At 43.5% G+C, this 12,764-nt stretch overlaps 1 protein-coding gene across 1 annotated transcript in view; it reads right to left on the bottom strand.

Annotated features, from left to right (window-relative positions):
• Positions 1 to 12,764, bottom strand: part of snd1 (staphylococcal nuclease and tudor domain containing 1) — a 332,034-nt gene that overhangs the window by 210,975 nt on the left and 108,295 nt on the right. Inside the window, exon 12 of the mRNA XM_042335292.1 lies at positions 9,727 to 9,827. Within this exon, the coding sequence (XP_042191226.1) occupies positions 9,727 to 9,827 (101 nt within the window). The remainder of the gene's footprint in view (positions 1 to 9,726; positions 9,828 to 12,764) is intronic.

The raw sequence follows: 12,764 nt of genomic DNA, 5'->3' as shown, positions 1-12,764 counted from the left end.
CTGCGATGAGATAGCACGGAGATTAAAAGGCAATAGTTCAAGAAGATGAGCACAGCTCAGGTGTGAAGTGACTGACATGGTCTTAACACATCATGAATACCTTGCAAAATACTTTAACAAAAATTAGTTCGGTCAGGCCCGGACCTGGTGGTAAAGCAGCATAAACACGTTGTGTCTTTAAGCTCTGGGATCGAATCCAAATATAACCTGAACTGATGGGGTAAATTGCTCTCTCTCTCTCCCTCGCACTCTCTGCTGACTCAGGGCCTCGTGAGAAATTACCCCAGGAAAGCCTTAACTCAATATCTTACTCAGTTTTGGGCTCAAGGGAGAAAACTTTCAATCTCAATCAGAGAAGGAACAGGCACGGTGGAAGTTAAATAATGTTTGCATTTGATACGGAAGCAGTCTCGAAGGAATTTCACATGGAATTTTGTCTGTGTGTTTGTAGGCAAACGTGACAAGTCATTTTGCGCACAGCAATGCCCTACAAAGAGCCATGACAATAAAAACTAATCCTTGCATTTGATACAGCGCTTTAGCACATCACCAAAATGTCTGAGAGCATTTCACAGTATTTCCTGTAGAGTCTAGTGAAGGTGAATTTCATTGGTGAACGCAGGAGCTGGTTTATAATAATAATAATCCTTGCACTTGATACAGCGCCTTATCACAAAGTGCTTCACAGCATATACTGTAAAGTGTAGTGACTGTGTATTTTGTTGGCTAAATGCGACAGCCAATTGTGCACAGCAGTGCCCACAAACAGTCATAGATTTGAGTGACCACATTATAATTATTTTTTTAATGGAGGGATAATTACCCCCAGAAAGCGATCCGCCAAACGCCTGACAACTGGTTAGGGTTGCTAGATTACTTACTGCTAGGTAGACAGAGGCGTGTGGAGTAAGGAAACTTGCCTCAGGCTTTGCCCTGCCTGGGAATCAAACCCAGGTCACCTCACTTGCGAGGTGAGTGCTCTAACCACTAAGACCAGAAATAAAAAATAACCCTTGCATTTGATACAGAGCCTTATGACATCGCCAGAATGCCTGAAAGTGTTTCACAGGTTTTATTGTAGAGCCTAGTGAATGTGGATTTCATAGGCGAATGCATCAGCCAGTTTGGGTACAGCAATATCTTACCTAAACAGCCCTGAAGTGAATGACCAATGCTATCTGGGGGATTGCTGGCAACAGCGACGATCGCTATTCAGTAGTCAGGCTGAGACGTTTCTCTGTTGGGATTTAGAGTTAAGATGCAGTTGTTTGGCAAGAGCAGCTCAGCTCTGCATCCGTGTGCTTAATGCCGTCAAATGCCCAGTATCTGCAGCAGCACGGCTTCTAGCAAGGACAGCCTGACTGTGATGTACAAAAACAACAGATTACAGAAACGCTCCTGTATCTTCGAGTTTAACATGCTCGCCTCGCAAATGAGAGGACCTGGGTTCGATTCCTGGGCAGGGCGAAACGTTGGGCAAGTTTACTCTAGACCCACACCTCTGTTTTCCTAGCAGTAAGTAGGAACCCGGTTGCTAGTCGACTGGCGGATTGCTTTTCCCTTCAAAAAATAAATTCTAATAATACTGTAATTTGGTCACTCAATCCATGACTGTTTGTGGGACACTGCTGTACTCAATTGGCTGCCATGTTTCGTCCACAAAATATACAGTCACTACACTTTAAAGTATATTCTGTGAAGCACTTTGAAGTATTGCAAAGATGTGATAAGGTGCTGTGTCAAATGCAAGGATTATTATTATTCAAGAAACTCCAAACACTAATACTGCAACCATTTCCTTCAGGAAGATAAGGAACACAGTGATAGTGGAGGCCATTTAAGTCTAACAATCCTGTTCTGTCTTTTTATTAGAACATAACACATTGTTTAATCCCATGTCCCCACCTTTTCTGTTTACCTCTTAGTATCCTTACTTTCTCAGCAATTCCTTTCCTTTCATACAACCCAATTGATTCTGCTTCTATGACCTTCTGGTTCAGTGCATTGCACATTCTCACAAGCCACTGTGCGAAGAAATATTTTCTGATTTTCTTTTTCTTCTCAGCTTGTTTTCAGCAAGTCAGATGGAGTTTCGTGAAAATATCGATTCCCCAGTCAGCCAGCAAACAAAGCAGTGCTAACTTATCACTGATTTTGTAGAGAATGAGACAAACCTACAGCATCGATGACACTTACAATGCCACTGTGACTGTCACTGACACACTGAACCATACGTACACGCTCGCAAGGTACTGCGACTGTACAAGGCTGGAGAAAAACCTTTTAAATACATAAATACGTACAGGCTTCCTTGTCGATGCATGTTGAAGCTGTTTCTTTACATGGCTGTGAGCAACCCATTGCTGCCTTCCTTGCATTTATTTGTGAGTTAGCAGTTATCAACCTGCATTAGCACACTCCACATATGGAAACTGCACTTTGAGGAACCTCAGAGTCTTGTTTGACTTCCAACTGTCCTTTATATCATAGAATAATCCCTGCATTTGATATAACACCTTATCATGTCGTTGAGATGTTTCAAAGTCTTCACAGCGCTACTGTAAAGTGGATTACTGTATATTTTGTGGGCGAAATGCGGCAGTCAATTGTGCACAGCAGCGTCCCACATACAGTCCTGGATTGAGTGACCAAATTATTTATTTATCGAGGTATTATTATCCCTGGAAAGAGCTCCACCAATCGACTAACAGTCGGATTCCTATTTACTGTGAGGAAACTTGCCTAAATCTCACATCTGTGCTCGCTCTGACCCGCACAGCTTTCTCTCACCGCCCTAATATTGCCCGCCTTCACATAAACACCTGTTGCACCTTCCATTTCTCAACCCATCTCCCCTTAGGCGCCGAGACCCTAAACCAATTATTTATCACATGGTGGTTTGACTATGCCAATGGTCTACTTTGTGGATTCCCCAGATCTTTCCTTACATAAGAAACAAACTATAACATAACATGTAGGAGCAGGAGTAGGCCATTCGGCCCTTCGAGTCTGCCCCGCCATTCAATCATGGCTGATCTTCTAATCTAACTCCAGCTAATCACCTGACGCTGCCTTATCCCCATATCCCTTAATCCCTTTTGCAATAAGAAATCTATCTCAGTCTTGAATATGTTCGAGGACTGAGCGTCAACAGCCCTTTGGGGTAGTGAGTTCTATACATTCACTGCCCTTTGAGTGAAGAAGTTCTTCCTCAACTCAGTGCGAAAGGGCTGCCTCTGATTTTAAGGTGTGACCCCTGGTTTTAGTTTCTCCAACCGGGGAAACAATCTCCCACTATCTACTCTATCATGCCCTTTGATGATCTTATAGGTTTCTATAAGATCCCCTCTAATTCTTCTATATTCTGGAGAATATAGGCCCAAATTGGTCAGCCTATCCTCGTAACTCATCCCCTTCATCCCTGGTACTAACCTAGTAAATCTACGCTGCACCCCCTCCAAGGCAAGTACATCCTTCCTTAAATAAGGAGACCAAAACTGCACACAGTATTCCAGGTGTGGTCTCACCAGGGCCCGAAACAGTTGCAGCAACACTTCCCTACTCTTATACTCTAACCCTTTTATAATGAATGCTAACATACCGTTCGCCTTCCTAATTGCTTGCTGATTGGTCTACAAGGACACCCAAGTCCCTCTGGACGCTAACACATTCCAATCTCTCCCCTTCTAAAAAATAACCCGCTCTCCTGTTTTTGCTCCGGTGGATGACTTCGCACTTCCCTACATTATACTTCATCTGCCACCTATCTGCCCAATCACCTAACCTATCTATGTCTCGCTGCATTTTTTTAATGTCGTCCTCTGTGTTGACACTTCCTCCTAGTTTTGTGTCATCCGCGAATTTAGATATATTAACTTCGATGTCCTCATCAAGATCGTTGATGTAGATGGTAAATAGCTGAGGCCCAAGGACTGATCCTTGTGGCACTCCACTAGTCACATCCCTCCAATCCAAAAAGGACCCGTTTATCCCTACTCTTTGTTTCCTACCCGTTAACCATTCCCCAGTCCACGTTAATATGCTCCCCCCAATTCCATGGGCCCTTATCTTTTGGACTAACCTTTTACGCGGCACCTTATCGAATGCCTTCTGGAAGTCTAAATAGACCACATCCACTGATTCACCCTTATCTAGTTTACTCGAAATATCCTCAAAAAACTCTATGAGATTTGTCAAACATGACTTCCCTTTTCTAAAGCCATGTTGACTTGGCCCAATTATATTTTGCTCCCCTATCCAGAACTCTGCAGCCTATCTCCTTTCCCGTACCAGGCTCAGAGAAACTATCACCCAACGTCGCCCGGCTCCAACGGGCTTTGATCATCTTCCCCCACCAGCTCCCACCCCAACTTAGGTGCCAAGCCAGGACTATCAAGTGCCTTGTTCGCCCTCCCCACGTGAAAATGCTCTATATAAATGTACACAAGGATGGCTGCTCGCACCTATTCTGTCCCCGAGTCCCTGCTGTGAGCTCAGCCACTCCATCAAGGGTGATCCAAAGATAACCTTGAAAACAAGGTGCTCTCCTGTCCTGTTGAGTACACAGCAGGCGCAGGGATTAAACACAGATATGCAGTCATGGCCCCTACAAGTACATAAAGGACTGTTCCCCTATTTTGTTAAGACAAGCAAATTATGAACATTTAATCCTGTTTCCCTTTCTCTGTATTTTTTCGATACTCTCACGTTCCAAGCACCTTCCCTTTCAAACACCTTAATCAATTCTTAAATGGAGTTAAACTCATATCTAGTCACTCTAACGTCCCAACCCGAAGGCTCAACAATCATTGAGGAGGTATTCCCACCCACCAACACCGGAATCAGACATCAATGTCTACCTCTATCAACCAGTCAAGGACCTGACAACTGAGACAGACTGACAACACCCAGTGCTTGGTGAAGTCAACTTGGAGAAACGCTCCAGGACGCTACCCCATATGAAGGGTACTATATAAATGCAAGTTGATGTTGTTGGAGGCGAAATGCGGCAGCCAACTGTGCACAGCAATGTCCCACAAGCAGTCGCGCATTGAGAAACTAATTTCAGGGATTATTACTCCCTGAAAGCGATCCGCCAATTGACTAACAAGCGGGTTCCTACTTACTGCTGGTAAATAGAGGTGTGTGTGTGTGGAGTAAGGAAACTTGCCTAAGGGTTTGCCCTGTCTGGAAATCGAACCCGGGTCCTCTCGCTTGCGAGGCGAGCGCTCTAACCACTGAGCTACAGGACTCCACTGAAAGTTATTAAAGCAAGTTTTTTTTAAAAGAGTTTGAAGAAAACAAAATCCCCCCAAAAATTGAGATTTCCAGTTTCACTTCAGGAGACAACTAGCAGTGGCAGCTGTGGGATGTGAAAGGCAGGTCTTTTGTCGACCATTAGCAGCTCATACAGACAAAGCGCTGCTAATTCTGCCGTGCGGATAGCTTTAACGACATGCCCCTCTCCTCCCCCTTTCCTTTTCGTATTCAAAACATGAAGGAATAATTTGTAGTAGGAGTCTGAGCTCGTCAGTTTAATAACCAACAACAGGCTGACAACGGTGGCTGAACGGTGGCAGAGTAGAGGAATTATAATGGACTATTAAAATAAAACAGGAATCCTAACGAGGTGTATTAGCTGGCAGCAAGACTCTGCCGATAATCCTAACCTACACTGCTTCTTAAAAGTGAGGACGGTCAAAGCGTTTTCTAAACCTGCTGCACGGAGAGAGAGAATGGGAAAATAGAGGGACCACTGATGGAGTGCGGCATCACAAACAGTCGCACTGTGACCTATCTCGGATGCAAATTTATAATAATAATCCTTGCATTTGATATCGCACCTTATCATGTCTTCGAGGCGTCTCAAAGCGCTTCACAGAATATACTGTAAAGTGGAGTGACCGTGGGCTAAACGCAGCAGCCAATTGCACACAATTGTGGATTGAGTGACCAAATTTTTTAAAAAGGGATTATCACCCCCGGAAAAGCGATCCACCAATCATCTGACAACCGGGTTCCTACTTCCTACTAGGAAAACAGAGGTGTGTGGAGTAAGGAAACCTGCCCAATGGTTCACCCTGCCTAGGAATCAAACCTGGCTCCTCTCGTTTGCGAGGCAAGTGCACTAACCACCGAGACACAGGACTGCACAGGAAGATGACAGAAAGCACGGCCAACGAGGTCTTTTACGAGGCGTCTTTCAAGGCAACGACAAATTAAATTAAGACTGGTTTGAGGAATCTTTTCACAATTCTGTTCGACTTCGTAGTGCAGGCTAGGACGAGGAGAAATTTCAGGCCTTAGATTCTTCAGCAGCTACGTGATTTGTTCTCTCTCTCTCTCTCTCTCTCTCTCGCTTGGAAATGTAAAGTGTGTAAATTATAGTGCTTCCTAGCTCTCAACCTGTGACTAAGAATGGCCATTTGTCATCTGTCAGCTGGGCAACTGTAAATATATTAGTTGTTCAGTGATACAAAATGGTCCCATATTGGCAGGAACCAGAATTTTCTTCTCTCTCTCTCTCTCTCTCTCTCGTTCCCCTCCACCGCCCCACACCTCAGCCCGATTAGATTTCACGCGACATGGTATGAGACGAGCACAACTGGCTTTGTACAGTTAAATTTGTAATCTGAAACAAAAAAATGCAACAACTGCACAAAGTGATCAGAAAATATCCTTGAACTCTTTGCCATCAGAGAGAACGAGGCTGTTGGGTATAACCTCATTTAGTCGTTCTGGCAACACTCATTGTCGCTTCAATTCAACCCAATCTAAACTGAGGCATTGTATTCTGTCTTTTCTCCTACGGAGATGGTATTCAAACCAGAAACTGTGCTGCATTATGCCCAAAAAATACAGTCAATTCACTTTATAGTATATGCTATGAAGCCCTTTGAGATGTCTCAAAGACGTGATGAGGCATTATATCAAATGTGAGGATTATTATTATAAATGTGTTTATGAAAGGAGCCCGGTTTGGGAATGTGCCACTAATAATCCTATTAATAATCCTTGTATTTGATATAGCTCTTCATTATGTTGTTGAACCATCTCAAAGCGCTTCACAAGATACACTGTAAAGTGGATTGACTGTATATTTTGTGGGAGAAATATGTTAGCCAATTGCGCACAACAGTATCCCACAAACAGTCATGGATTGATGATTATTATTTTATTTTATTTGGAGGGATAGCGAGGGATAGGTAGAAAGCGATCCATCAATCGACGAATTACCAGGTTCCTACATACTGCAAGGTAAACAGAGGTGCGTGTGGAACAAGGAGACTTGCCTAAGGCTCTGCCTGGGAATTGAACCCAGGTCTTCTTGCTTGCGAGGCGAGTGCTCTAACCACTGGGTTCTCAAGTGGCAAAATACCCCACAGAGAATTGGTGCTCAACAAGAAACACACCTTTCATTTGTATTTTGCACATTTGCTCTTTAAATGGCGTCAAATTTAAGAGTGTTCCCAAATTCTGCAGAATCTCAAGTTTTAAGACAGCGGTTAACACCAGAAACAAAAAGCACCAGGCATTGGCCGGCCAGTGTTTGCTGCTGAGAAGCACGTTTACACTGGGTGAGAGTCCATGGGGGAGATGGAGGTTTGTATGTGACTTTTATTTATTAAGCTCCATTTGAAGGATAGGTTGTTTCTTTTCAATTATTTTGTCGGGAAGAGAGAGAAACCCAGGTGGCAGGAGTTCCTATGGTTACCGCTGGTGCTCACAATTGCAGAGGAGTACAAAGTCTTTCAGTTTCCTCTATAAGTGGCTGGCGGAATAGAATTTCTGGTATAACTTAATTCACATACAGGGAATAAACAGCATATCCCAGTGCATGCAACAGAGCAATCCAACCACACATTATGGGGCACAGGTGCTTTACAGCAGCACAACTTACATTTCTATAGCAACTCACGTAGACAAGAAATGTCTCAGAGGGCTTTGCACAATAAGTTCATTTGGAAGTGAAGTGAATTGTGTTCGAGGTGAATGCAGCAGCCTATTTGCATTGGTCACACCCCACAAACCAATAATAATAAGCCTTGCATTTGATAAATAAATAATAATAATCCTTGGACTTGATATAGTGCTTTTCACGTCTTCTCGACGTCTCAAAGCGCTTCACTGTAAAGTGAATTGACTGTATATTTGTGGGCGAACGCGGCAGCCAATTGCGCACAGCAATGTCCCACAAACAGTCGTAGATTGAAAATGACCAATTTATTATTGTTTTGGGTTTTGGAGGGATTGTTATTAGGCTCTGTGTGGGTAAGGAAACTTGCCCAAGGTTTCGCCCTCTGCCTGGAATTGAACTCAGGTCTCTCACTTGCAAAGCGAGTGCTCTAACCACAGAGCTACAGGACTCTATACAGCGCCTTATCAGGTCTTCCAGACATCTCAAAGCGCTTCATAGGATATACTGTAAAGTGTAGCGACTGTGTATTTTGTGGGCGAAACGTGGCAGCCAATTGAACATAAAGAGTCCCACAAATAGTCGTGGATTGAGTGACCAAATTATTCTTTTTTTTTTGATGGGATTATTGCCCCCAGAAAGCCATCCGCCAATCGACTAACAAGCGGGTTCCTATTTATTGCAAGCTAAACAGAGGTGTGTGGAGTAAGGAAACTTGCCCAATGTTTCGCCCTGCCCGGGAATCGAGCCCGGGAATCAAACTCAGGTCCTCTCGCTTGCGAGGCAAGAGCTCTAACTACTCAAATACAGGATTAATAATAATACTCCTTGCATTTGATATAGCACCTCATCAAGTCATTAAGATGTCTCAAAGCGCTTCACAGAATATATTGTGAAGTGGATTGTATGTGTATTTTGTGGGCCAGTTAACACTTTTGGGAGGTGAATTTGGTTTCAGAGAGCAAAATTCACCAAGGATATCCAGGAGAAAAAATTCACTTTGGTTTAAAATAAATGTATGTTGAGGGGTGGGGGAGGGGAATAGAGAAGAAAGAGACAATGATACCTTCAAAGTCCACGGGAGCTAAATTAAACGATTCAATTGTAAAGACGTGCGTTAAACGCAGAGTGTTATTTATGCATGGATTGCATTTCACCACCTCTGAGGCAGGATGTAATAAAATGAAGACAGCAATACTTTAATCCTGCAATTGCCCTGACACCCTTAACAATGAAAAAAAATTCCTGTGCTTTTAGTCCATTAGCAGTCGCAGGCAAGTGACATTTTGGAGGAAGGCAATCATGTACTCGCTTCTGTAACCCTCCAGCAACTGCCCAGATTGCCATACTGTACAAAATAATTAGAAAAACTTCATCAAGGTTTTTTCCCCTATCACACAGCACGAAATCACTAACCTCATGGATATATCTCACCTGGATAATAATAATAATCCTTGCATTTAATATAGCGCCTTACGATCGAGACGTCTCAAAGCGCTTCACAGAATATACTATGAAGTGAATTGACTGTGTATTTTGTGGGCGAAACGCGGCCTTCAGTCAATTCGCTGTGAAGCGCTTTGAGATGCATGGACGACGTGATAAAGGCACTATATTTAAACGCAAGTATTATTATTATTATACATTATTATTATCTGTATGTGTGTGTAAAAAAAACTATTCCCGGCTTTGCCAGTCTCGACTCTAGGACCATAGGAGTTGGCCATTCAGTCAACTATTCTATAAGATCATGGCTGACCTCAATTCCAATTACTCGCAGTTGCCCCATATCCCTTGATACCCTTACTCACATTCCACCAATAGTAACTGTGGCACATGTGCGCTCTGGAAATGCTGGGGTGACATCTGTTGAAGCGGTGGCTTGTCTGATGTAGTCCACTGTTACATTGACCTGGTGAACAGGAGAAAAGAGTCAGGTCACCCTCCGTTCGGCTTCAAGCACACAATCAATCTTCTCATTTCAATTGGGAAAATCATAGAAGCAAAGAGAGAAACAGTAGTAATAGCAATAGGGAGCCAGCTTTCCCCCAAAGCAACCATTTATTTTCGCGCAGACCGTCACTCCACTTTAGTATATTCTGTGAAGCGCTTTGAGACGTGTAAGATGTGATAAGGTTCCATATCAAATGCAAGGATTATTATTATTATTAAAAGCAATGCTGGTCACATTGATACAACCTACAATATTACACTAAATTCCTTTAACCTTTCCCTAACAAAAAAACATCCAAAATTGCGCCACCATTTATAGGGTCCATTGAAGACGATGGCACTGAAAACTAATAACTGCTCAATTGTCTGTCCATGCCCAACTAGCCTCTGATCACCCATGTTAAGCGGAGTTATTTTTGAAAATTGGCCATTTGGATTCTAAGTGCACGTACCGTCAATTTGGTTAAGAAAAGCTCAGATCTATGGAGAACGCTACAGAAGCTGTCGTGGGGGAAATGTAGCGGAGGCAGGAACCTGCTCATAAAGGTATCTAACCATCCCATTCTCCTGCCATCATTAAACCATTAAAGGGAGGAATGGTGCATGGTTTTATTATGCTGGGTTAATGTGCAGGTGTTGGGAAAGGGAGGGAATGAAAGCAAAATAAGTTGAACACAGACATATTATACCTCAAGACTTGGGACTCTCAGTTGATTTCATAGAGTCCTGTAGCGTAGTAGTTTGAGCACTGAGCTCGCAAGCGATAGGACACGGGTTTGATTCCCGGTTAGGGCAAAACATGAAGCAAGTTTCCTTATTCCACACTCTGTTTACCTTGCAGTAAGTAGGAACCTAGTTGTTAGTGGATTGGCGAATGGCTTTTCTGGGTGTTAATAATCCCTTCCAAAAAATAAATAAATAATAATAATGTGGTCACTCAATCCACGACTGTTGGTGGGACACTGCTGTATGCAATTGGCTGTTGTCAATTCACTTTACAGTATATCCTGCAAAGCTCTTTGGGACGATATAAGGCAGTATATCGCGCCTAAGCCAATAAGGAATCCAGTCCTGTAGCTCAGCGGTTAGAGCGCTCGCCTCGCAAGCGAGAGATCTGGGTTCGATTCCAGGCAGGAAAAAAACCTTGGGTAAGTTTCCTTACTCCACACGCCTGATAATAATCCCTCAAGAAAACAAACAATAATAAATTGGTCACTTCAATCCACAACTGTTTGTGGGACGCTGCTGTGCACAATTAGCTGCTGCATTTCGCCCACAAACATACAGTCAATTCACTTTACAGTATTTTCTGTGAAGCGCTCTGAGATGTCCAGAAGACGTGAAAAGCACTATATCAAATGCTCTCTCTTAACACAGTCAGTGCAACTGTGTAGTTTAAGAAAACGTGGCATTTCTGTATCTAGTCTTGGTCTTAACAACCCTTGCTGGTGATCCGTGCCGTGCTATTTACCCACTCTGTGTGCAGAGCAGAGAGAGAAAATCCCTGATCTCGTGTCGGTCCTGCTGCTCTGGCACATTTGAATAAACAGAGAAACTATTTCCTCTGGTGGGTGGGGGAATCCAGAACAAGGGGGCATCATCTCAAAATTAGAGCTAAGCTATTTAATTTAGGAGTGAAATCAGGAGGCAGTTTTTTTATCCAAAGGGTGGTGGAAATCTGGAACTTATTCCCTCTCCCACAAGGCTGTGGATGCTGGATCCATTCAAGACTGAGATGGAAAGATTTCTGTTAGGTCAGGATATCACAGGATATGGGGCAAGGGCAGGTAACTGGATTTGAGCTACAGATCGGTCATGATCTTATAGAATGGTGGAACAGGCTCGAGGGGCTGAATGGCCTACTTCTGTTCCTATATAGTCGTTCTTGAACCTGGAAGCACTGTCCATTGCATTTAGCGGTGCAGTAGAGTGTAAGTGAAAGGACTATTTGGCACTAACGCTCCAAAACAAGGTCATCAATGGGTCGTTTGCCAGCGTATTCCTCTTAAAACTTTCTTTCCCCACAATTATCACAGAAACAAATGGTGTTCAACCTCGGGAAGTATTTAATTGGAATGTTTGAGAGGTTTGGGCTGTCAAATACCTGGGTCGGGAGCGAGCGTTCGAACTCTCACGCCTCATTTAGTTGTCTATCTAATGGGAGGGAGTGCTCTGCCCTCTTCCGTCAGAAGCTGCCATCACTGGAGTAATGGAGCAGAACTCCGGATTGCAAACTAAAAATAGAGCTCACTGTCTGTCAATCTCCTCGCAAAATAATTTGCAAAAAGTTTTATGCAAAAAAATCTGCTCGCTGACTCGGGATGCTAACCGTATAGAGTGTGTCAGGCAAACAGCCGAGTCTGACGCACCCGTGCAGTGCTGAGAGGAGCATTGCATTGTGACAGTGGCCGCCTGTCAGATAAGAGATGTAGCTTTTACAAGCGACCGTGGATTTGATGGAGGTCTGTAGCTCAGTGGTTAGAGCAGTCGCTTCGCAAGCGAGAGGACCTGGGTTCGATTCTCGGCAGGGCAAGTTTCCTGACTCCACATTGCTTTGTTTACCTAGCGGTAAGTAGGAACCCGGTTGTTAGTCGATCACAGATCACTTTCCGGGGGTAATAATCCTTTCCAAAAAATAAATAATAATATGGTCACTCAATCCACGACTGTCTGTGGGACACTGACAGTGATGTGTGCGCAATTGGCTGCCGGGTTTCGCCCATAAAATGTAGTCAATTCACATTACAGTATATCGTGTGAAGCGCTTTGAGACATCTCAACGACGTGATAAGGCGCTGTATGAAATAATTATTATTATTGACTTGTGATTTTTTTTCTGTGAAAAAGGCAAGAAGTTGAGCAGGGTCATCGAGGGATAATCCTGGCAAAGACATGG

The sequence above is a fragment of the Callorhinchus milii genome, unplaced genomic scaffold, assembly GCF_018977255.1.
Source record: "Callorhinchus milii isolate IMCB2004 unplaced genomic scaffold, IMCB_Cmil_1.0 Scaffold5, whole genome shotgun sequence".
In the NCBI taxonomy this organism is placed as follows: domain Eukaryota; kingdom Metazoa; phylum Chordata; class Chondrichthyes; order Chimaeriformes; family Callorhinchidae; genus Callorhinchus; species Callorhinchus milii.
The sequence above is the reverse complement of the archived record's forward strand: the minus strand, read 5'-3'. Positions and strand labels throughout refer to the sequence as shown.